Here is a 26513-nt window from a genome sequence, read left to right as displayed (position 1 = left end):
TCCAGCACTTTCTGTTGTTATTACACGAGGATGAAGTTGGTTGGTCATCTTGCGCGCCTAACTCCTGGTGCCAAAGTTACACTGACATCTAGAAGAATTAATCTCAAAAATGAGGTGAAATTTTTTGTGCTTGCAGTGCTGATCTTGGAGTTTTTTGTTCTTAACATTCCCATATATTCTTTCAACAAAAAATGTATTCTTTTGACCCGTACTATATACCATGTCTAACTAAGAAGGCTGGCTTAGGATGGAACCAGCCACCTTAGATAATGACACTTTATAACCAGCTATCAGAAGGTGGTAAGAAAGTCCTGCCTTGAGTGTTTCCTCTCAGGCAGTAATCTAACTCCATTTGATATTTCTCCATAATGCAGTCAGGTGCTTTACTCTGTCACACTGCTTTCCTGCACTGGTTTTGTTTTAAAAGGGGTAATTGAATAAATTATTCTGTCAATATTAAAATAGACAGAGGGAGAAGGGCTTTTAAATCTGACCTCTACAGTGCCTCATTAACTTGGTGACTATTGGAAAGCTGCAATTATGAAATTAATAAATAACTATAATATTAGTTATTGTTAGCAGCCACATAGGGTTTTATTATATGAACGGAAGATTGCCAAGTGCAGACTAGATTTCATGAAAGAAATAAAGGGGCTTGCTCTATTTTAAGAAAAAAGCTCAGCTTTATATTGGCTAGGAGGGCCATAAAGCACTTAGCATAATATTTGTTGCAAGGACCAGACAGATTCTGGTTTATTCAACAGTGATAAAGGCAGTCCAGTTTTGTTGTGTCTGTGGGCATTTTATTTTTGCAATGTGGATCATAAGAGCATGAAGGAGAAAGATCCATTAGGCCCAAGTGAACAATGTTATCCCTTCTCACTAAATATAATTCTCTTTCCAAAAACACATCTTGAAGCTATAGACACCATCCCCTTCAGTGACCCTCACTGCTAACTCAAAGCAAAACTCTTGTCACTCCTTAGTTGAAAAATGTTCTGCCCATAATTATTGGCACCACCGTGGCACAGAATTCACTTGTCTTTGTGTGTGTGTTCAATCATAAGCATGGAGATAGGGAAGTGATGGAAACATCAACAATGGGATGGGAGAATGAACATCTAGTCAAGTCTTGGACAATATCCAGGCTTGGACTGAAAAGTGACAAGTAACATTCATGCCACACAAATGCCAGGCAATGACCAAATCCAACAAGAGAGAATCAAACCAACACCCCTTGACATTCAATGGCATTACCATTGCTGAATCCCCCTCTATTAACATCCAGGGGGTTACCATTGACCAGAAACTGAATTGGACTAGCCATATAAATACTGTGGCTATAAGAGCAGGTCAGAGGCTAGGAATCCTCCAGTGAGTAACTGGAATACCTGTCTGGATGAGTGCAGCTCCAACAACACTCAAGAAACTTGATAAAGGATAACAGGATAAAGCAGCCCGCTTGATTGGCACCCCAGGCACAAACATTCACTCCCTCCACCACTGATGCACAGTAGCAGCAGTGTGTGTACCATCTGCAAGATGCACTGCAGGAATTCACCATGCCTCCTTAGGCAGCACCTTCCAAACCCACGACTGCTACCATCTAGGACAAGGGCAGCAGACACATGGGAACACCATCACCTGGAAGTTTCCCTCCAAGCCACTCACTATCCTGACTTGGAAATATATCGCCGTTCCTTCACTGTCGCTAGATCAAAATCCTGGAACTCCGTCCCTAACCGCACTGTGGGTGTACCTACACTACATGGACTGCAGCGGTTCAAGAAGGCAGCTCACCACCACTTTCTCAAGGACAATTAGGAATGGGTAATAAATGCTGGTCTAACCAGTGACAACTACGTCCCCTGATGAATAAAAAGAACGCAGCATTTCAGCCAGCTTGCGTTATAGACCAGAAGTTATTATGGACCCAGGCTGAGAGAAAGGAACTTCTATTTTGCGATATTGCTCCTTTGACAAGAAATTCCTAAAATTCCTTAAAAATCTACAATAATCGCAAACCATATTGTGAATGTTTTAATCACAAGGTAGGACAACGTTACAGGAATACACTTAGTGGCTGGTGCCATTTAATAAGTCACAAAGCTGAAGGATGAAGCTATGCTAAATGAGAGACTGGATTCTATGGATTGGTAACCAGCGGCTGTAGATTTAAACTAATTGGCAAAAAGGGGAAATGAGGACAAAAACTTCACACAGCGAGTTGTCAAGATCTGGAACTCGCAACTTGAAAGGGTTGGGGAAACTGATTCCTTAGGAAATTTCAAAAGGCAGTCGGACATGTTTGTGAAGAGGACTCATTTGTGGGTCGAGGAAATAGCGATGGTGTAGGACTAAATTCAACAGGTATTTCAAAGAGCTGCCAAAGGCACGGTGGGCTGAGGGCATCATTCCGTGCTGTGATTCTATGATTCTAACTGGAGGATAAATATTTAGGGCCCTTTAAAGAGAACAGGGAGACCAATTGGATGGGGCTAAACTGCTTCCCAGTTTAGTCCCAGAGGACTGAAGTTATGTATGTTATCTATAAAGTCTTACTGCATGACAATTGTCACAAATCAAGATGCCAAATGTACATACGCTAAAAAAGAAAAACAGTCCGTTCCTGCTGTTCTCTCTGGCTTTTGAGACCCTATTCCCTTCCCTAAGGTAGATGCCAGGGATATGTAAGTAGCTGTCAGTCTGTTCCTAGCTAATAGCCTCCAGCTGAGCTCAGGTTTGACTGTGCAGGTGGGCTTAAAGGGCCCCAGACTAACTATGAGCAATGCTACCAGAGATTAGCTAGTCAACCACAGCTGTTAGATTCACTTCAGGTTAACTGTCTTGGAGCTTGCTACGATGCAGCCCATTAGTACCATAAGGACGTAGCAAGAATTATTTTTTTTTTATATATCAGCTGCAATTCATGTTTGTTATAATTGGGAGAGTATTTTCAGAACTATTACTTCAATCACTATTGGGTACTTTTGCACTGATTTCCTTATGTTATCCTTTGTTTTGAGTGATCAGGAACATTGCACCCCTGGAAACCTTGACTTTTTTCAGGAGATCAAATCACATGGAGCTTGAACCCTGACCCAAGATGTTATTAGACCCAAAGTGTAATTGTCAACGAATCGGGGAATGATACAGCACAGAAGCAGTCCATTCAGCTCATACGTTGGCTCTTTATCCAACTACTTCCACTCCCCGTTGCCCTACAAATTTTCCTTTTCAAGTATTTATCTAATTATCTTGGAACCTAGAGTGGTTGAAGCTGATTCAATCCTTTCAGGCAGTGTATAACACACCATAACTCGCTGTGTTTTAAGTAAAAAAAAATTCTTCCCGTCTGTCCGGTTTCTTTTGCCAATTACCTTAAATGGGCAAAATATTAAAAGGCTGGCAGGGATTATTACAGCCCAGTACGTGATGCAGGTGTGCCTGATTTTAAAAGCACACTGGTCATAAATGGATGGATTTTTAACACACACGAAATGTTTTTCTGCTAATGTTTCAATTTTCCACCTGTGTATAATAGGAATTGTCCCTTGTGGAAAAAATAAGATCGTTTGCTTTAATCATGCGTGTTGAAATGCAATGTTTTCTTCACTGTTGCTAAGTCGGAACTGCTTTGCGAGGTTTTCATGTCTTGGAGTATAGACCACATCTACAAAGGCTTTGAGGTTCATTTCAAAGATGAACATCAGACTTTGTCCACTGCTTTGTTAGAAGGCCAATTTATGACTAGAAATTGCTTCCATTATATTTCCCCTCAGGCAATGGGTTCGTGACATGACCTGAAACACTGAGTTTCCAACCGTTAAAAGTTTTAGTGCATTCTTAAGCTGCAGTACTTTTAATATTTATTAACAAGGGAGGTATGATAAGGAGGAGGCCCCAGGTTAGCTGGTGCTGGAGAACATGTTTCCTGAGCCAGGTTATCCAAGAGGAGGCAGTGGGGGGCAAATCTCTTCCATTACTGCACAAGCCAGTCACCTGATGCACCCATTAAGAAACTAAGTCACTAGCCTTAAAGGAGAGCTGGGCCTTGTTGATACCACTGTGAAATGGCGAGTGTCGAATTGGAAAATGTCCATTTCATTGATTCTGGGATGAGGACAGAATTCCGCAGTCACAGTTATTGAGGACTCTAAAATTATCATTGGCCCGCTATGTTTTTAAAAAAAAATTCCTCTTAAAGTGATGCAGAAATGCAGCTAAGATCCAGATCAACCATGATTGAAGTAAATGGCAGAATGGGCTGGAGGAGCTGAGCGACCTCCAAAAGTAATATTGGAAGAATCAGCAGTGTTGTTCTCCCACATTTTACAAAGCGTTTGGTTAGTCGAACTTTAATTCGTGATTTAAAAAGTCAATTTTAATTTTTCAAAAACTGAATGCAAGGTTAATGCCAAAAAGAATGCAGTCCAGCATCTTATCAAGCTGAAATTCTGACATCCTGTCCAACAATTCTATCCAGGAAGTGGAGAAGAGGAATCTTGCAGCCAGCAGATGAATTCCATGTTGTAGTCTATCTTACTATATCGAATATGTTTCTCCAGACAAGCTTGGTACAATCCCTTAACATTTCAGAAGACAGTTCCTCTCCAGCTGTGAACTCTGTGCATTTGCCAGATCCTATCATTCTCCAATCAGCAGCCTCCCTTGCCTCTCATCCTCTGTCTTTAGTCAATGAAAGCAGCTACTCAGGAACATGGCTCCTGCCTTCCCCACTCCACCTGCAGCCTTTGTGTTTCAGTTGTTACAAACGGCTGCTGAAGAGCCCATTGAAACAAGCCCATCTCATCAGGCAGAAAGCAACCTCTCAGCAGACAGCTGGGTCGTTGGTCCTGCCCCCACATCTTGGGTTTTGTCTTCAGTTGGTGGAACAGTCACTTGGGAACAAGTTAGGAACATTGGAGATAGGAGCCAAGTCAGCTCCTGAGATACGGGTCAGCCACGATCTAATGAAATAGCAGAACAGACTTGAAGGGCTGAATAGCCTCCTCCTGTCACTATGTCTGTAAAGTGATATCGATCTGCTCTACCATTCAATTAGATCATTGCTGAGTTATACCTCAACCATGTTTTCCTACCTTTCATCCATATCCTTTGTTACCCCTACCAACCCCCCAAAAAATCGAGCAATCTCAGAATTGAAAGCTCCAGCTGATCCAGCATCTAGAACCTCCTGGGGAGAAGGGAATTCCAGATTTCAGTTACCCGTTGTCGGCGCTTCCCTGATTTTGCTCTTGAATGTTCAGAGTAAATGATGTAATCCAAATTCTCTGCAGAACAGAATTATCCTGTTGTCCCGCAAATTAAACCCAAGGGAGTGTTTTGTTCCTGAAATGCGCTGGGATTTGAGATTTCACAGCACTGTCCACCATCTCTGAGGCACAAGTCAGGAGCGTGATGGAATACTCTCCACTTGCCTGGACGAGTGCAGCTCCCACAACACTCGAGAAGCTCAACACCATTCAAGACCAAGCAGCCTGCTTGATTGACGCCTTATCCACCAACTTAAACATTCACTCCCACCACCACCAACGCAGCAGTGTGTGCCATCTACAAGATGCACGGCAGGAATTCAGCAAGTCTCCTTCAACAGCACTTTCCAAACCTGCGACCTTTACCACCAGTGTGTGTTTCACGCTGGCTGGCAGTTAATTGGTCAGCCAGTGTAAAATCGATGTCGGGAGCGATCACAGGTGGGAGCGGATTTCCCATCCGACCCTGCCAATCACGCTTGCCCGACAGACTAAAAATTGAGGCCTTAGATAAACAACTGCAGCAGATGCATAGGAACGCAACCACCTGCAAGTTCCTCTCCAAGTCACACACGATCCTGACTTGTAGCTATAATCACCGTTCCTTCACTGTCACTGGGTTAAAATCCTGGGACTCCTTCCCTAACAGCGCTGTGGATGTACCTACACCAGTTGACGCAGCGGTTCAAGAAGGCGGCTCAGCACCATCTTTTCAAGGGCAATTAGGGATGGGCAACAGTTGATGGCCTATCCAGCGTTACCCACCTCCCATGAGCAACTAAGAAAAATGACACTCAGTTACTCTTTAGATGCAATGATGGGGCCTTAGTGGTAATGGTGAGCTCTGAACTTTGTTTCAGGAGGACCAAGTTCCCATAACTTAGGAATATAATAGCATTGAGTTACTGTAACCTTTCATACATGTGAAAGTTCAGTGAGGTAGCCTTGCTGTTATACAACACAGAAGGAGCCTTGAATCTCAGGCAGGCTTTAAATGAGTTTGTAAATATTGTTCCAACTGTCGGGAATGAATTTGATTTTTATTTGTCCCTGCTGTGAATCATTGTTCCACTGAGCAATAAAATCGCCATTCACCACTAGGCTTGGAAGTTAGTCAGTACAGTACAGTTTGTACAAAATGACTGCCTCTGTCATCTTGACAGAAACATTAACCTTTAGAAAGTAGGTGCCTCCATTAAAATAGCGAAGGCAAGAATTTTGTACAAATGCATTTAGTGTTTATACATTGACGTCCCAGAGTAGGATTTCAGAACCAAGGTTGAATCTTCAGCAGTGAATACCTGACACAGAAATAGGGTTGCCAACTGTGATTAAATGTATTCCTGGAGGTTTCATCACATGACTTGCCTCCATGCTTCAGCCATTAGTTGGCCAACACATCCATCCTTGTGATGCACTGCCTTCCTACGCCAATTGGAAAGCTGAAAGACTCATTAAGACTCAATTGGATGATGCTTGACTGTGAGCCAAAATAGCTTCTTTCCCATTTTCAATATTTTTACATCTGGTAGAGAGAAATGTTCAAAGAAAATGACAAGAATAAAACAATCAAAGAATCATGGAGAGTTTATGGCACAGAAGGAGGCCACTTGGCCCATCGTGTCTGTGTCAGCCAAAATAAAACGAACCACCCAGCCTAATCCCACTTTCCATCATTTGACCTGCAGCGCTGCAGGCTACGGCACTTCAGGTGCACATCCAGACACCTTTTAAATGAGATGAGATTTTGTACCTTTACCACTCTTTCAGACAGTGAGTTCCAGACCCTTGCCACCCTCTGGGTGAAAAAGATTGTTCTCAGCTCCTCTCTAATCCTTCTACCAATCACTTTAAATCTATGCCCCCTACTGTCTTTTTTTAATGTCCCAATGATTTTTCTGCAGGGTCGCACCCAGCAGTGTCCTGGAGATTGTTCTTCAATCCCTGGAGACTTCAGGCCAATCCTGGTGGGTTGGCAACCTACACAGAAATAAAGCTTCAAAGTAGAATGGATGGCATCCCATTCTTCCCCTCTTAAAGAATTCAAATCCGTCTACACATAATGTTAAAATATGTTGCACCAAGAAGTGATGCACTTGAAAGTATCATCTGTAAAGCCTATTGTCACATTAGCAATACCTCAATTATCATTGATACAGCAACACTAAATTGACCAAGGAAACTAGCAATGAACAAGAGTTGGAAAAAGAGACACATGGTTATAAATTGCTCATATCCAATACTAAACTATCCAATCTCAAAAGTTGGAATTACACACTGGGTCCCACTGGATCAGTAAAGAGAAACAGACTGATGCTTTAGGTGTGAGCTCTTTGTGACTGGGATTTGATCTAGGATTTGAATCAAAGACTAACCCATTCTCTCACTTTTTGGTGGAACTGAGGAGTGTTTGCAGCATTCATGAATTATCCAATGGCCACTGTTGAGCCATGCCTGCATAGTCAATTCGCATTACAGATAGTTAATGATACAGCACACAAGGAGGACATTTGGCCCTACTATATCTATGCTAGCTCTTTGAAAGAGCAATCCAATTGAATCCCATTCCCCTGCTCTTTCCCCCTCAATTGCCCAGCTGCAAATCTTTTCCCTTTCAAGTATGTATCCAGTTCCCTTTTCAAAGTCAATATTTATTCTACTTTCACTGCCCTTTTAACATAACATATCTCAGAAATCGAAGCATCCTTTCACTCAATGTTTTTGATGCACTTGAATTGCTTAAGAACAGTTCAGTGTTGTTAAATTGGCTGTTTCCAACTCCTATTTTAAATCAAGTATAAAAACATCTTGGCAAAATATCTATACATTCATCAGGATCTAATTGGCAAGCAAGAGCCTGATCCCTTGTACCAGCTGAAATTGTGTCAGAAATGGAGTTCAACCATTTTGAAAGATAACCTTAAGAGTTTGTACAAATACAAGGAACCAGCAAGAATCTTCAGACAGAGATGTAATCAAACAAAACATTTTACCCATTTCTGACATGCTGCGAACATTTTCTAATTTTATTTTAGGTTTCCAGCAAGGACAATATTTTGCTTTTGTAAAAGATTGCTGTACTCCATTAATTCATGGCTGAAACATTAAAGGTTGAAGCGATGGGGATTACGTTTTTTGGTGCATTTTCTTAAAGTCCACAAAATGTGCCTTTAACTGAAGAAAAGCAAGAGAACAAATATATTTTTTTTAAAAACCCTCAAAATAACTCGAGCAGAACAAAAAGGGATTTAATCAGCAGCGTTTATTGCCATAGAAACCAAACTCAAACTAAGCACACTGTTTATACATGTGGCTTACAGGAATCGGGGATGGTACACAGCTGGAAGTACAAGGGTTTTTGATTTATAATAAAATTTTTAAAAAATCATTGTTCTGTTAGAAAGAAAAAGCAATAGAATTCCCCAGCAAAAAGAAATAGCAATTTTTAATTTTACAGATGTGTAGCAATCTTGTGCACAAATGGAGCAAATCAATCCTAAAAAACTGCGTCAGAAACACAAACATAATGCTCCATTTTATAAACTGCAATATCAATTATAATGCTACATGACAAACACCCCTGTTTCTGTTCCTACCACCAGCTTTGAGACAAGCCAATGTAGAACTTTGCCACCAAGCCTGAGATTTTATATAGATTACTTCATTCTTCCTAACATTTATAGAATAATTGAGAGATACAGCATAGAAGACCCATCGTGCCTGTGCTGTCTTTCGGAAAACCCAATTAGTTCCACTTCCCTGCCCTTCCTCTTCACAACCGCAACCCCCCACCCCCCGCCCCCAAAACCATATCCCTGCAGATTTTTCCCCTTCAAGTATTTATTCAATTCCGTTTTGAAAATTACTTTGCTTCCATTTTCTGGGAATGGATTCCAAATCACAGCAACTTGCTCTCTGAAGCAATTTCTCTCCATGTGGACACTGGCTCTTTTCACCAATTAGCTTAAATCAAATTAATTATCAAATGTTCCACCACTGAAACAGTTTCTCCTTACTGACTCTGTTAACACCGTTCATGATTTTGACCAACTCTGTCAAATCCCCCTTGAACTTCTCCGCTCTAAGGGAAACTTCTCTGGTCTCTTCACGCATTAGAAGCTTTTGCATCCAGTGTGTGTCTGTTGTCCTCCCAAGCACCAAAGAGAGCAGGAGAAATCAAAAGCTGTTTTTCTTCTAAGCCAGAGCCAGGAACTTACGGGCACCTGTCAGACACCAAACCCCTCTCAATGACACCTATTAGCCCCGAATGACCTCAGGATGTGTCTATTCACAGCTAGACCTTGGCACCACGGCTGCGGAGTAATCTGATCCAAAACCCCTGTCATTATAAGGTGGTGTATCTTTGGACAGACTACAAGCGATGCCACGGGAGATCTGCCAATATGCAAACAGTCTCAGTTGCATAAAATCAGTATCATTTGCAACAAAAAGAGCCAGCATAGATAAAATTGAAATTTGTTCACACCAGACCGACCTCCCATCATTGAGCTGGAATTCCGTTTATGGGGAAAATTGGCAGCTCCAGTCCGCAGCAGTTGGAACTCGTTTAATTGTGCCTTATTTTTGAGGCTGATTGAACCATCCTGAAGCTGTGTTGCTTGGTACCACAGGGTATCTTTTTTGGCGCATTTGTGGCGATCACTTAACAACAGCTGGAATCATTCAGCCTCACCTGCAACGTTGAATATAAAGATACATTAGGGGAGTTGTCCTTCTCCCCAGAGCAGAAACGGTTCAGTCTTAATGGGAGGCAGTGGCATAGTGATATTGTTGCTGGACTAATGATCCAGAGACCCAGGGTAATACCGAAGCCGGGTTTGAATCCCACCACGGCAGATAGTGAAATTTGAATTCAATAAAAATCTGGAGTTAAAAGTCTGACGACAACCATGAAACTATTGTCGATTGTCGTAAAAACCCATCTGGTTCACCAATGTCCTTTAGAGAAGGAAATCTGCCACCCTTACCTGGTCTGGCCCACATGTGACTCCGGACCCACAGCAATGTGGTTGACTCTTAAAATGCCCTCTGAACAAGGGCAATTAGGGATGGGCAATAAATGTTACCCTAGCCAGTGGTGCCCACATCCAATGAATAAAATAAAGAGTTGTTCAATATTGTGAAGGGGTTTTGACGAAGTAAGTAAGGAGAAACTGTTTTCACTGGCGGGAGACAGCCGTTAATAACCAGGTGATACAGATTTAGGGGAAGATGGTAACGTCACTGAACTAGTAATCCAGAGGCCCAGGTTAATGACATGGGCAGCTGGTGGAATTTTAAATTCAGTTAATAAATCTGGAGCTAGTTTCAGTAATAGTGACCATGAAACTATTATCATGAATTGTCGATTGTTGTAAAAACCCATCTGGTTTGCTGATCTTTTAGGGAAGGAAATCTGCCATCCTTACCTGGTCTGGCCTACGTGTGACTCCAGACCCACAGCAACGTGGTTGATTCTTAACTGCCCTCTGAAATGGCCCAGCAAGCCACTCAGTTTGAGGGCAATTAGGGCTGGGTAACAAATGCTGGTCTTGCCAGTGATGCCCACATTCCATAAAACAATTTAAAAAAATATATATATTTTTATGGCATTTGGCAAAACGAATGAGAAGGGAGGTGCAAGTTTTTTTTATGCAGTGAGTTGTGACCTGGACTGCGCTGCCTGAAATGGTGATGGAGGTAGATCCAATTGTAACTTTCAAAGGGGAACTAGATAATCACTTGAAAGAGAAAAAAATGTCAGGGCCATGGAGAAAGAGCAGGGGTGTATGGCACTAATTGGCTAGTTCTTTCAGAGATCCAGCACAAGCACGATGGGCCTTCTGTGTGGTACGATAATCATGCCCCTAGAAATTACAGATTTGTTAAACAATTTGTGTGAAACAAAACCTATTTCACAGGCTGATCTAGTTTCTCTTGAGTGGATTTTTCTTGTCTGTGTTGCTTGGCTCTTCAACATATCTTAAAAATAAAATGGAAATTGTCTTCAGGAGTGTATTTGTAGCTCTGCCAATTGAATTGTACATATTGTGTAGGGGGAGAAAGGCATGGGATAAAGGTACAATCGCTTCCACACAGCGCAATAATAGATTCAACTTTGGATAGCATCAAACTAGGAGCACTGTTGTTAATCATAGGGGAACCCCTAGAGTGAGGAGGGTGAAGCAAACCAGTCACCTGCCAACTCCTGTTTCCATTGGTATCACCTAGAAAATTGAAGATGGTGAGGATGGAGTGAAGATTGGACATGTTCTCTCTTCCCTCCCTGCACACCTAGTGCTACATTTGTATAGAATTCATTCTTCTATATTTTCTCTTGTATAAGCAGAATTTAGAAATAATTTGAGGTCTGTTCCTATTTGAATCTTCTGTCTATTTCAAGCGACAGAAGGAAAATCACTAGAAGATGTTGTCCCTTTAAGAAATGTTAACCAATCCCATATAACACATTTCTATTCTTCCTTCTGAGGTGCATGCAGTGGTCTGTTTTCTGCAGTTTATTTCAGTGGCATCAGTTGCACTCATCCTCTCTCGTGTACTTTTTTATTCATTTATGGGATGTGGACATCACTGGCTAGGCCAGCATTTATTGTCCATCCCTAGTTGCCCTTGAGAAGGTGGTGGTGAGCTGCCTCCTTGAACCTGCAGCGCATGTGGTTATAGGTCCACCCACAGTGTTGTTAGGAAGGAGTTCCAGGATTTTGATCCAGCGACAGTGAAGGAGCAGCGATATATTTCCAAGCCAGGATGGTGTGTGACTTAGAGGGGAACTTCCAGGTGGTGGTGTTCCTATGCATCTGCTACTCTTTTTCTTCTAGGTGGTAGAGGTCATGGGTTTGGAAGATGCTGTCGAAGGAGGCTTGGTGAGTTGCTGCAGTGCATCATGTAGGTGGCACCACCCTGCTGCCACTGTGCGTCGGTGGTGGAGGGAGTGAATGTTTAAGGTGGTGGATGGGGTGCCAATCAAGCGGGCTCTTTGTCTTGGATGATGTTACACCTCCTGAGTGTTGATAGAGCTGCGCTCACCCAGTCAAGTGGAGAGTGTTCCTGCACACTCCGGACTTGTGCCTTATAGGTGGAAGGCAGGTTTTCAGAAGTCAGGAGGTGAGCTGTTACAGAATTCCTGACCACTGACCTGCCCTTGTAGCCACAGTATTTATATGCCTGGCCAACGGTAACCCCCAGGATGTGTATCTGAAAGCGAGAACCCTTAATTGATACTGGTAGTTTGTCCACATTCAAACCTGTGGTTAAAGGGTTATTTGAATCTCACCAAGTTCAAGGTTCAATATCTTCATAACAGTGCATCGCAGTTTTAAAAATTACAACAAAACAAAACCCTACCATCGAAGGTGATGCTTTTATAGAAGGTCCAAGATGAAATTATTTCACCATCTTTAAGAACTGACATGTCAGCAGTAGGATGTGCATTGAAGCCATTTACTGTCTGGTATCTACCTGCCCTGCTGCCTTCAAGGATCTATGGATATGCACACCAGGGTCCCCCTGATCCTCTGTACTTGCTAGGGTCCTATCATTCATCGTGTACTCCCTTGCCTTGTTAGTCCTCCCAAAATGCATCATATCTCACTTTTCAGGATTAAATTCCATTTGCCACTGTTCTGCCCATCTAACCAGCCCGTCTATATTGTCCTGTAGTCTAAGGCTTTCCTCCTTGCTATTTACCACACCACCAATTTTTGTGTCATCTGCGAACTTACTGATCAAACCTCCTATATTCATGATTCATGTCTATATCATTAATGTACACTACAAACAGCAAGGGACCCAGCACCGAACCCTGCGGTACGCCACTGGACACAGGCTTCCAGTCACAGCAACAACCTTCGACTATCACCCTCTGCCTCCTGCCACTAAGCCAATTTTAGATCCAATTTGCCAAGTTGCCCTGGATCCCATGAGCTCTTACCTTCCTGACCAGTCTCCCATGCAGGACCATGTCAAAAGCCTTGCTGAAGTCCATGTAAACAACATCAACTGCACACCTACATCTACACACTTAGGCACCTTCTCAAAAAATTTAATCGAATTTGTTAGACATGATCACCCCCTGATAAAGCCATGTTGACCTATCCTTGATTAATCCTTGCCTCTCCAAGTGGAGATTAATTCTGTCCCCCAGAATTTTTTCCAAAAGTTTCCCTACCACTGTTGTTAGACTCACTGGCCTATGGTTCTCTGGTTTATCCCTACCACCCTTCTTGAATAACGGTACCAGATTCGCTGTCCTCCAGTCGCCTGGCACCTTTCCTGTGGCCAGAGAGGATTTTAAAATTAATGTCAGGGCCCCTGCAATCTCCTCCCTTGCCTCCCAAGCAGCCTGGATTTCATCTCATCTGGGTCTGGGTATTTATCCACTTATAAGCCTGCTAAAATCGCTAATACCTCCTCCCTCTAAATGCTAATTTATTCAAGTGTATCACAGCTCCCCTGCCTGATTTCTATTCCTTCATCATCCTTCTCTATAGTAAATATAGATGCAAAGTACACATTTAAAACCTCACCCACATCTTCCAGCTCCTCACATAGATTGCCACTTTGGCCCCTAATGAGCCCTACTCTTTTTCCCTGATTATCCTCTTGCCGCTAACATACTTATAAAACGCCTTTGGATTTTCCTTTATTTTACACACCAATGTTTTTCTTGCTCTCTCTTCACTCTCCTAATTTCTTTTTTAAGTAACTCCCTGCACCTTCTATACTCCTCTAGAGCTTACACTGTATTGAGCCTAGGTATCTACCATAAGCTTCCCTTTTTTTCCTTATCCAATCCTGTACATTCCTCGACATCCAGGGCTCTCTGGACTTGTTGGCCCCACCCTTCACCTTTATGGGAACATGTTGGCCCTGAACTCTCACTATTTCCTTTTTGGTCCACTGCTCTGATGTAGGTTTTCCTACAAGCAGCTACTCCCAGTCCACTTTGGTCAGATCCTGTCTTATCATATTAAAATCGGCCTTCCCCCAGTTCAGAACCTTTATTCCTGGTCCATCTTTGTCCTTTTCCATAACTACCTTAAATCTTACTGAGTTATGGTCACCATCACTGAAATGCTCCCCCACTGACACTTCTACCACTTGCCCAGCTTTGTTACCTAAAATTAGGTACAGCGCCACCCCCTTTCTTGTAGGACTTTCTAAGTGCTGGCTTAAAAAGCTCTCCTGGATACATTTTAAGAATTCCGTCCCCTCTAAGCCTTTCACACTTTGTCTATCCAAGTTAATATTGGGGAAGTTGAAATCCCCTACTATTATTATCCTATTATTTTTTACAGTTTTCTGAGATTTGCCTACATATCTGCTCTTCTATCCCTCCCTGATTGTCTGGGAGTCTATACACTCCCAGCAATGTGATTGCCCAATTTTTGTTTTTAAGTTCTACCTATATGGCCTCATTTCACGAACCTTGTAAGATATCATCCCTCCTAATGGCAGTAACTGATTCCTTGATCAAAATTATGACCCCATCTCCTCTTTTACACCCCCCTCCCCCCACCACCTAGCCTGAAGATTCTATACTCCGGAATATTGAGCTGCCAGTCCTGCCCGTCTCTTAACCGTGTCTCCATGATAGCAATGATATCATATCCCCATGTGTTAATCAACACCCTCAACTCATCTGCCTCACTCACAAGGCTCCTTGCATTAAAATAGATGCCATTCAGCCTTGCCATGCTCCCTTGTGCCTTAACTTGACTATATACATTCTGCCTTCTAGAATAACTTGGGTTTTCTCCTACAATTGTCTGTGCATCACCCCCTACTGTACCTCCACTGCGTATCCCACCCTCCTGCCAAGTTAGTTTAAACCCCCCCCCCAACAGCACTAGCAAACCCCCACCCCTGCAAGGATGTTGGTCTGTTCAGGTGCAGCCCGTCAGACTTGTACAGGTCCCATCTTCCCCAGAAACAAACCCAGTGATCCAGGAATCTAAAGCTCTTCCTCCTGCACCAACTCTTCAGCCATGTATTCACCCTCTCTATCTTCCTGTTCCTATACCCACCAGCAGGTGGCACCAGGAGTAATCCAGAGATTACAGCCTTTGAGGTCCTGCTTTTCAATCTCCTACCTAGCTTCCTAAATTATTGTTGAAGGACCTCATCCCTCTTTCTACCTATGTCGTCGGTACCAATGTGAACCATGATCTCTGACTGTTTGCCCTCCCCCTTCAGAATGTCCTGCAGCCATTCAGTGACATCCTTGACCCTGGCCCCAGGGAGGCAACACACCATCCTGGAGTCACGTAGGCTGCCAGAGAAACGCCTGTGTGTACTCATCACTATTGAGTCTCCTACCACTATTGCTCTTACTGTCTTTCTCCCCCCCCCCGCCCCTTGTGCAGCTTGGCTCTGGCTGCACTACCCAGATGAACCATCACTCTCACCATTTTCCATCATGGAAAGACTGTTCTTGAGTGGGATGCAGTCTGGGGCTTTCCTGAATACCTGCCTGCCTCCCTTCTTCTGACTGTTGGTCACTCATTCCTTCTCTGACTGCACTTCCTTAAGGTGCAGGGTGACCGTGTCTAAAAACATGCTATCCATGTAACTCCCAGCCTCGCAGATGCACTGCTGTGCCTCCAGCCAATCCTCAAGCTCTGAAACCCGGCGCTTAAGCTGGTCAAATTGGTGGCACTTCCTGCAGTCTGCGCAACACACAGAACTTAGCTCCCCTGCCAAAGCTTTAGTTAAAATACTCTTACCTTAATTTTCCACTTGGTTTAAATTTATTAAAGTTTCTTTTTTTAAAAGAAAGCTAGAACTCTTACCTTTCCTTAATGTACCTTTAAAGTGGAGAAAAACAACTTACCCACTACCTACCAATCAGCTCTCTGCTTTGCGCTGACGTCACTTTCATCAGCCTTTTTGAATTCTGTCAGGGTTCCTGTTGGGTTTAGCTGTTACTCTGACTGGCTTAATCTGGCCCTGACCCTCAGGCTTTTATTGAGAAGCTCTGCTGGCGCCGTTCACCCCCAGGTTCAGTCCGCTCTGCTCCCGCTGCTGCTTCAACTGGCTCGATCTGGGCAGTTAATGCAGTTCCAAAATTCATAGTTCCTTGTCTGCACCGTGTGAAACCAAATCTGAACTCAGTCGTCATCACCTGGATTCATCCAAATCAATGCCGCAGCCAGGCAGGAAGGATAAAGGGTCCCAGTCAACGACGCAGCTTTACGTGTTCAAAACTGTCTGCCATAAGTACAAGACGGTCACTGATAAATCTAATGAAAAACATAGGACAATCTACATCTCCCAGAGAAAGGTTAGAACATGGAACTCGCTACCACTTTGAATCGTTGAGTTGAGTCGCATTTCAGGGGGAGCTGGATAAAGAAGTGAAGGAGAAAGGAATAGAAGGTTAGGGAGATAGGGTGACATTGAAGGAAGGTGGGAGGAAACTTGTGTGGATCACAAAGACTTCAGCTGTGCTGTGCCTACCATGCAAGGGAGGTTACATAGGTTAAATTCCGTGCAGATGACACCTCCCCTGGGGGAAAGACAAGGCATCCTACGTCAACAATACCTACTGCCGAGGATCCTGAGAATGTAGCAAGATAGAAAAGAAAACAAGAAAGGACCATTTGAACCCATGAAGGCTGCTTCCCTCTCATGGAATAAAACCGGAAAGTGCTGAAAAAAACTCAGCAGGTCTGGCAGCGTCTGTGGAGAGAGAAACAGAGTGAACGTTTTGAGTCAGTATGACTCTTCAGAGTTTTGATGTTCCTTCTCATGGATCCTATCCTGACCATTCAGTCCTTGAAAGGACTGACAACCACCCCACCCTAAGGAGCATAAAAGCTTCGAGGTATCCTCGAGGTATCCTCACTATCCTTTCACCCCTCCTTTAAGGACCAGTAACTGAAGCTGCAATCTTGTAAGCCGTGCTCTGAACAATCACATTCCACTGATGACACGTTCAAAGTCCCAGAGGGAACACCGTGTTCCGCAGAGTATTAGATCATTCCTACACTGATGGCTTTTACTGAGAGCCTGAAATTCATCTAATCCAACATTGTGAATTCCTTATGATGGAAAAGTTCAACATTGCAAGTATACCAGCAGCTAATGTTTGAGATAATGTGACAATATTGTGCTGATTTTATGCAAGATGATAATAATTTACGGCCAATATAATAAAGTAATTGAAAAATAAACTTGCAATGAAAAAAGCAAATGCCATCTCACTGCTGTGTATTTCCAGCATTTTCTGTGAAATTTTCCTGAGCAGTTCCGAGAAATTTTAGTCAATTTTGAGTTCTTGGAAAACCTGTACTTCATGTTCATCAGTTTTGCATACTGATTAATTTGCCATTGTTATTGTAAGAATGAGTTTATTCTGAACAAGAGAACAGTATTGTAGAGAATTCCATATATGGTATTTTCAGGCCATTGGGTTCTTTTGTACTTTGTCACAAAGTTTAGGATGAAATATTTGACATTTTCCCTCCATTTTCATACTGTGCCTTACAACTACATTTAATAATTTCATGAGTTTATTTATTGAGCTGTGTGGCAATGTCGAAACCCATCTTAAAAGTATGGTTCAGGAGCAGGAACTAATTCTGGTTCATGCTGCATTCCCACAGTAACACAGGCAGGGCCTGGGACTGAGGCTGTGGTGGGGGGTGGGGGGCGATGCCTTTCCACAGAACCATTGCTTTCCAAAGTTGTGAGTGCATTGGGCTAGCTGCTGAGACTACAGATCCGGCCCCTTGCCCTCCTAGGCTCCAAAATAAAGAAGTTCTATAATTTCAGGAAATAATTATTTTATCAGAAATACAACAACACCAAGCAGTGCTAGCAGGTCCACAAAGGTTGTAAGCAAAATCAATATCTGGTGACAGATGGACAAGAATCTTGATGATCTTGGGATCACCTCAGACACTTGGAGTTAGGGAACCTCGGTTTGGGGGCTGGGGCCCCTCGATCACAAGGGTATTCCGAGAGATCAAGGGGCTCTAGAGCCCTTGACGGTGCAGTACTTAAATATAGCAAGTCATAGAGGACCCTTTACATACCCATTTCTGTGGTGTATGCTGGTAAGCAGTGTTCCATGCTCAGGTAAAAACATAAGAAATAAGTGAAGGAATAAACCATTCAGTGCTTCAAGCCTGTTCCTCCATTCAGGAGGATCACGGCTGATCATCTGCCTCAACTCTGCCTGCCCACACTCTCCCCAAATTCCTTGATTCCCTATTAGTATCAAAACGTCTAACAATCTTAGACTTCAGCGTACTCAAAGCCTGACCATCCACGGCCCTCTAGGTTAGAAAACTCCAAACGTTCAGAACTGAAGAAATTTCTCCTGATCTCAGTCCTAAACGGCCAACCCTTTATCCTGAGACTATGCTTCCTAGTTCTGGACCCCCCAGCCTGGGAGGGTAGGGGCCAGTGCCTGTTGGGAGGGGGGGAGGTAACATGCTGCTAGCATCTACCCTGTCAAATTCCCTTAAGAATTTTCTATGTTTCAATTAGGTCACCTCTCATTCTTCTAAACTCTATGGAATATAGGCCTAAATTACTCAATCTGTCTTCATTAAACAATCCGCTTAACCCAGGAATCAATCTAGCAAATATTTGTTGCGTTTCCCCTAAGGCAAGTATATGCTTCTGTTGTTAGGGAGACTAAACCAGTGCACGGTTGTCCCTGAGTAATCTCACCAAGGCCCTGTATAATTGCAGTAAGACTATTTTACTCTTATACTCCAATCCCTTTGTAGTAAAGGCTAACATATCATTTGCTTTCCTAATTGCTTGCAGTACCTGAATTAACTTTTTGTGATTTCTGTACAAGTACACCCAGGTTCCTCCACATTCCAATATTTCCCAAGTCTCTCATCATTTAAAAAGTGTTCTGTTTTTCTATTTTTCTTCTTATTACATCTGCCGTGTTTTAGTGCACCATCTACTCTGTCTATCTGCTTTGCAGCCTCTTTGTGTCCTCCTCAAAGCTTGCATTGACAGTGTTGAAGGTATTCTGTGAATGTGTTGGTTTGCTAAAGCTCAGATCTTTGTATCTGTTTACTGATGAACCACCTGCAGTGTTCTCAAAGGGAAAGACGTGGTGGTCCAAACTGTGGAAAGATGTGAAGTGTGCGATGCAATACGAAAGAAGTGTCTGGAAATTAGCAGAGCTATTCTATGAATAGCCTGTTTCTGCCTTGGAACACTGGGTGGATAGCTTTACGCAATGAATAGAAGATTAACAGTTCTACAGGAGCCTTGTAATTGTACAGCTGCTTTGTTATGGTTGTGTAGACTGGGTTTATTAAGGAATATATATTCCCGATATCAGTGTTGTCTTATTACGACCAAGAGTTGTGTGTACTGTTCTTTCTTCCCACTGTAACAGTTTGTTGATTCTGCACTATCTTGACATTCGTGGTAATATTGGTTTCTCCTCCCCATTCCTTTCCCTATCCCTCACCCTTTTCTACCATCCATCATCCCTTCCCTTCTTTTCCTCCTCCCCTTTTTCTCCTCTTATCCCTTTTGTTTTACAGTCAATGTATTCATCAGATTCTAGAAAGCGTTAATCACATTCACCAACATGATATAGTGCACAGAGACCTCAAGGTCAGTATCTGCTAATAAAGACATGAGAATGCAATCATCTCACTTGGAAGCGGTGTAACCTTGCTGCATGTTGTCTATTGCCTCGCACTGTTAAGAACTCTTGGCTTGAAATTTCCTGCATGGATATTGTTACCATCCCACAGGGCCCATGGGTCATAATTCATGGCAGACAGCTGACTACAACCAGCAGGGCTGGCTCACCTAGAATACATGCTCCATGTCTCTTGCTCACTCCAAAATCAATAGCGATGGCTGAGCAGCTCTCCTGGCGGCCTGGGCTTTTATTTCACACTGCAGAACCAGAGAGGCAATTAGCAGCATGAATCAGGAAGGCTTCCCATCACCTTCCCTCTCATGGTGGGTCAGGCAGTCTCCACTGAGTCCTGTCATGTCTTAAATCTCCTCACAGCCCCTTCGTTATTTAACAGCCATGCGCCAGGGCAGAACTGGGAAGCCTGCCTTTGTATTTCTTGACGGACTGTCACATGAGACCTGGGAGCTTATTTTATGCGCATCCCTGTGTCCTTTAAATTGATTTGTCCAAATTCTATTCATTCTGACCTTGCCACTCCATTGGCATATAATTGGAGTGCAGTGCTAACACTGTACTGCCGAGTACACTTCAATTGATGTGCTTTTACCTAAAACATGTGCCACATATATTCAAAGGTAGCTGAATTTGCTGGGTTTACTCACTGCCTATCAAAAGGATATGCCTATCAACCTCCATCACAGAGAATTAATAAAATGAATCCTGAGGTGCTTTCAGCTGCTGATGTAACATAGGGAATTGATGCTAGGCCAATTAAAAGTATACATTATTATCTCAAGTCAAATTTCATTATAACAAATCTGTTATCCTGCTTCACATACAGTTTGAGCTGATTGAGGGATATCTTCCTTCAGGTGAGAAGTTGCACTGCAGTTCAGGTAGAATCCGGGGCTTTTTTCAATGAAGATTTCCTGGCCAACATTCCCCCCTGAAGCAGCCAAAAGCCAAATTTACTAGCCCTTCATTTTACTGCTATTTGTTTGGAGAAAAAAAATTGTCCTGCATGCAAACAGTTGTCACTTTAGCCTACGTACTAACAGTCACTGTGTTTCTAAGGTCATTCTGAATGATGTGACAAGGTGATGCTTAACTGCAAGGCTGTTTTTAATATCCGCTTTATATAAAATGAGCGAAATAGTCTTGAGAGTGGGGGGCTTATCAACACTGAATCATAACAAGGTATAATTATCAAGCATAGCATAACATAAGCTGTTTATTGCAGAAAGAACAGAGATGAGAGTAAGCTCATATTTTTGCGCATTTGAAAAAGCAAGCAAGGCAACTTCTCTGGAAACATCCCTATGATACTAAGTTACAAAAAAACACTTCAAAGTACCTCAGGATTTTTATTTGTATTTTTAATTGTACACTATTCAGCAATGAGATGACAGTTACATCTAGAAATCATGTGAACTAACACTTTGGTTCTGAATCTGTTTGCAAAGCTGCCAGTACAAATGCATAACGGCTGTGCCCCCTAGTGTGCATGTGCTGGCTTTGCACCTGTTGCTGTTGACGGAGCCTTTGTGTCTCGTTGCATTAACCCTTTGAGGACTTCAGTTGCATTGAGCTTTGTGGAGGGGGGTTGGAGTGCAGGGGGTGAGGTTGTGGGTGGTGGGTGGTGTTGTGAAATTGTCCTGTTTAGATTGTTATGACAGCGCTGTTCATCATGAAACCTTCCCACTTTTCCGGATCAGGCCTGAGGATTTTGTAATTCCCAAAATCCGCAAACCACAGTTGGTGGTGGGGAATAATTGGAAGGCATCAATTTTAAAAGCTGCAAAAAGGCATTTGGTACTCAAAAGGTTAAATGACGGTAGTAATTGTGGATGAAGCCATCACCTGCAGTTGCTACGATACTAGTCAGTGTGTAACCCAATTTTATTGCACAAGTGTGGCAGTTGGGAGTTTGGTGTTAAAAACTGAACTGTTTCTTGATGCCTCCTTTGCTGCACTGGAGAGTTGGGCATTGTTGGTTCACAGTCTGGCCATAGGGTGGGATATTGCCCAGATCCAAGAGGGTGGGGGATAATCACACCAGGTACCAGCTGACCATGGTATGGGATTGCTGGAGTGAACTCAGTAACCACAATCTGCTCACCCTCATGCTGCTGAGGGGAGAATCCGGGCAGGCCAGAACTGGGCTGAACAATAAATGTAGAAACTTGTCCACATTTTACAAATTGGCCAAAAATTTAAGCCTGACTACAGTTTACAATTCGGAAATTAAAACTCTAAATACTTGCAGATCGAATAATAATGGGGCACCCATTGAACAGCCTGGCCAAGCTTGCTGGTGTTGTATTCACTGAAAGATTGAGCCCTTTTAAAAAGTGATGCATCAGTGTTAACTGTTGACAAATGTTTACTAAGTGTTACAGCTCCTGCTTTGTATTTTGACTTGTTATTAATTACTTTTCTTATTAATTCCATCATTTTCCTATAACTGCTTTGGTTCGCCACCCCCCAAAGCCAGAGAACCTGCTGCTTGCCAGTAAATGTAAAAGCGCAGCAGTGAAGCTGGCAGACTTCGGACTGGCAATTGAAGTCCAAGGAGACCAGCAGGCATGGTTTGGTAAGTCCCTGAACTTTTGCGGATCCATGGCAGTACAATGTGGAACCTAACGAGCAGTCACTGAGGGTTACAGTACTTGTGCAATGCTCAATCCATCATTTTATAGGTTAGCTCTAGTCAACGTGCGGTGGTATTGCACACGGAGGGTTTATCAAAATCAGGGGCAAAAATTTAGGACATGGAGCTGGTTTGTACCAAGAGGTTTCTCTGCAGTAGAGGGTGAGTCACTGGGAGACCACAAACCGAGGCACTACAGCACCACCAGTGGACAGAGGGTCCAATTTTAGTGTGCAAAGTTTACATAGGCAGTTCCCATTAAAAATACAGACACAGAAATTTATAATAGTTAAAGGGACACAAGAAGCTCTGAAGAAGAGTCATACGGACTCGAAATGTTAACTCTGTTTCTCTCTCCGCAGATGCTGTTAGACCTGCTGAGTTTTTCCAGCATTTTCTGTTTTTGTTTAAGGTGTGACAAGAAATGTGATAACGTTACATAAGATTTCCGACAGGACATGCCTGTAGGCAAAAGAATCTTAGTAGATTATATCGAAATGGTGTAGACTTGATAGGCTGAATGGCCTCCTTCTGTGCTATGCTATTCTATGGTGCCTTTAAAGCTCGAGGTAAAAGTAACCATGAATCACTCACTGTACAATGAGCATTTGGGTTCAAGGAACACACAAACATAATTACAAACAAGGAGCAGGAGTAGGCCATTCAGTCCCTCAAGCCTGCTCTGCCATTCAATAAAATCATGACTGATCTGATTGCCGCCTCAACTCCACATTCCCAGCTACCCCCGATTACCTTTGAGTCTCTTGTTAGTCAAGAATCTCTCTACCTCTGCCTTAAAATTCAATGACCCAGCCTCCACTGCTCTCTGGGGAAGAGAGTTCTGACCCTCTGAGAGAGAGAGAGAGTATTTCTCCTCATCTCTGTCTTAAATTGGAGACCCTTATTTTTGAACTGTGTCCCCTAGTTCTAGTCTCTCCCATAAGGGGAAACATCCTTTCAGCATCCAGCCTGTCAAATCCTCTCAGGATCTTACATGTTTTAATAAGATCACCTCTCAACCTTCTAAATTCCAATGAGTACAGGCCCAACAGGAACCAACAAGGTATCCTAAAGTCCCAGCAATTATTATATGTGTTGTATGATGTGCCTGCATGCCACTGTAATGTAAGGGTGCTTGGCAGAGCAAGGGTTATCGTGGTACTGGAGAATAGCACCGCCCGCGGTATGATGTATGGAGTCACATGGTAATAGACTGAGAAACAGTTTAGAGAGAACACTCTGGAATCAGCCTGCATGGAGGTGACGACACCATGCGTGACAGTAACTTGGGATCTGTAAATAGTTAAAGGTTAACAATAAAGGGTCCATATTTAAATATAAAAATCTCAAGATCCCATCATTGAGACATCGAAAGAACTGATTTTACAACAATATATCTATTTATTGAATAAGTAATAATTTCACAGGCTGTATTTATATACCTACGTCCTGCAAAGAAATAAGGTCACAAAGGGAATTAGTAAATCACTGGCTCCAGATTCACTTGGTCTCAGGCGTGTTTTATAGAAATTGGTTTCTCATTGATTTTTTAAAAATCCTCCAGCAAACATACTACTGGGTGTGTGTCCTTCTGGAATGTGAGAACAAGTGTCACTGTGTGATCTAACCCAAATTTCAGGAATACTCAGTGCTGCCATTACGCTGCAGGCGCTATCAGCACTGGGAAAGAGAAGTGACATCTTGCTGCATAGGCCTTCTGTTAGTTCAGCATCAAACGTTTAACCTTTTCCTTTTCTGAAGTCAATGGGCCTGCTGCCTGTTAACAGCATTTGCCTGCACTGCAAAGCACCAACACCTCCATCACCTGACCCAGCAGCAGAGGATCCTGACTTCAAACTTTCTCGAAGACAGTGGACAGTGCTGAGCCAGATCCACACTGGGCATGGACACAACAGCCACCTATTCCACAGGTGGTAGAAGAGGGACCACCGAAATGTGATTTTGGCCATGAGCTCCAGATGATAGAACGCATCACATCAACCTGCCCACTAAGATCTGCTGCAGGAGACATCTTATTTCTCCACTCAGTCATCTCAGAAGGCTGTTGAATGGATAGCCATACTATTCAGTCCATTTATAAGCTTTTCCCATCATATGAAAGTAGTAGGTAGCAGGACGACATTTACGTTACAGTATTGTTCAGCCACACTGTAAGAGCAGTTCTATAAGCTGCAGCTCAATGGTTGCACCTCAGTTTACAATGACCACAAAGACCATCCAAATAGGCTTATTATTGGATTCCAGGACAGGGAGCTGGACTCAAGTCTCTCTAGTCAAGCATGAATCCAACTTGGATGTCAAGTTCACCAATGAGTCCAAGCAGGAATATAATTCCATGTGATCCTTATCCTTTCCTTGATGAAGACTGCTAATTCACATCTAATTAGTACTTTACCTTGGGCACTGTTGATCCAGTCCCTGCCAGAATGGGTTGGAACTGCCCATTCATTTTAAACAGGACCCTTGTAGCCAGCTGCAGTCTGGGTTAGATGCAAATCCAGATGTCTTTGCCAGAATTGACATCTGGTTACCTTGCATCCGAACTATTAACTGAAAGCATGCAGTCAGACAGACTTCTGGCCTGTAAGAGAACAATTTTAACAAGGTTGCAAGCGGGGTAGCAGAAATAAATGTTTACAGCTGTTTAAGTAAATTGAAGACACAAACGTTTGCACCCTGTAGTGACATGAATAAGTGACCTCTAAATCACATTATTCACCACTAGATTTTCCTGCTTACGATTCATTGTATCAGAATACAAGATCTACCAAATCTACAACCACCTTGTACTGGTAATGATACTCTGTTGTCGGGGACATTTAAACAGTCTAATTGCAAAACTAAAACTAATCAGTCAATCGTAATCTACCTTTCCCCAGAAACTGTTTCTTGCAGTGGGATTTGCTGAACTACCCATTTTTATATTCTTTCACAGGAAGCGGGCAAGGCTGGCATTTATTGCCCAGCCCCAATTTTACACCTAGATGGTGGTGGTAGGCCGCAGCCTTGAACCACTACATCCCCTGGGATAGGGTTGCCAACTCTGCAGGATTGGCCTGGAGTCTCCAAGAATTGAAGTTCACTCTCCAGGATATTGCTGTGTGCAGCCCAGGAGAAAAATCATAGGGATATTTCAAAAAAAAAAATCTCCTTTTTCTTTGAACGTTTCTCTTCAGCAGACATAAAAATATTGGAAATGGGAAAAAAAGCAAGACTGTTTGGCTGACAGTCCAGTATCATCCAATTGGATAATGCATCTTTTTGCTTTCCAATTGGCGGAGGAAGGCAGTGCGTCATTAGGATGGATGTGCTGGCTCACTAATGGCTGGAGAGTGGGGCAGTCATGCTATTAAATCTCCAGGAATAGATTTAATTGCAGTTGGCAACACTACCTGGGATGACGGGTTCCCAAGCAACCACCGCCCTTGCTCTTCCAGATGGTGGAGGCCATGGGTTTGGGAGGTGCTATTAAAGATTTGCTGCATTGTATCCTGCAGATAGTACACACTGCAGCCATAGTGCAGCGTGGGCGAAGGAGTGGATGTTTAAGTCAGTGGATGAGGTGGAGCGGGCTGAGTGGCAGAGACTCCTCATTCAAATAGACCATGTCCCATTTCAAATCATCACATCCCCTGACTCACGATGAACAACTCCACCAGAGAGTCGTGAGTAAATGCACCATTTGCAGAAGGAATTTAAAGGTTTTCCAAATATACTTAAAAGGAAATTTCTCGACAATCTTTTTATATGAAAATTAACGATGAAATAATGTATTACTTGACCCAGAGCTAATAGGCTTACTCTGTTTATAATTTAATTAAAGGCACTAACAGAAATTAGAAGCATTAATACTAACTAAAACCATAATTAACATCTTTGTGACGGGGAGATTCCCTTGTGACTCGGTGAGTAGCAG

General features: G+C 42.9%; 1 protein-coding gene across 7 annotated transcripts in view; it reads left to right on the top strand.

Moving 5' to 3' along the window:
- The window catches only part of camk2g2 (calcium/calmodulin-dependent protein kinase (CaM kinase) II gamma 2), a 351948-nt gene that overhangs the window by 225637 nt on the left and 99798 nt on the right, over nt 1-26513 (top strand). For all 7 annotated transcript variants that reach the window (XM_041176368.1, XM_041176369.1, XM_041176371.1 and 4 more), the window contains exons 6-7: nt 19820-19892; nt 22417-22519. In XM_041176368.1, coding sequence (XP_041032302.1) covers nt 19820-19892; nt 22417-22519 — 176 coding nt within the window. The remainder of the gene's footprint in view (nt 1-19819; nt 19893-22416; nt 22520-26513) is intronic.

This window comes from Carcharodon carcharias, chromosome 28, assembly GCF_017639515.1.
Source record: "Carcharodon carcharias isolate sCarCar2 chromosome 28, sCarCar2.pri, whole genome shotgun sequence".
NCBI classification, from domain to species: domain Eukaryota; kingdom Metazoa; phylum Chordata; class Chondrichthyes; order Lamniformes; family Lamnidae; genus Carcharodon; species Carcharodon carcharias.
Note: the sequence above shows the minus strand (reverse complement) of the source record. Positions and strands in the feature narration are given on the sequence as shown.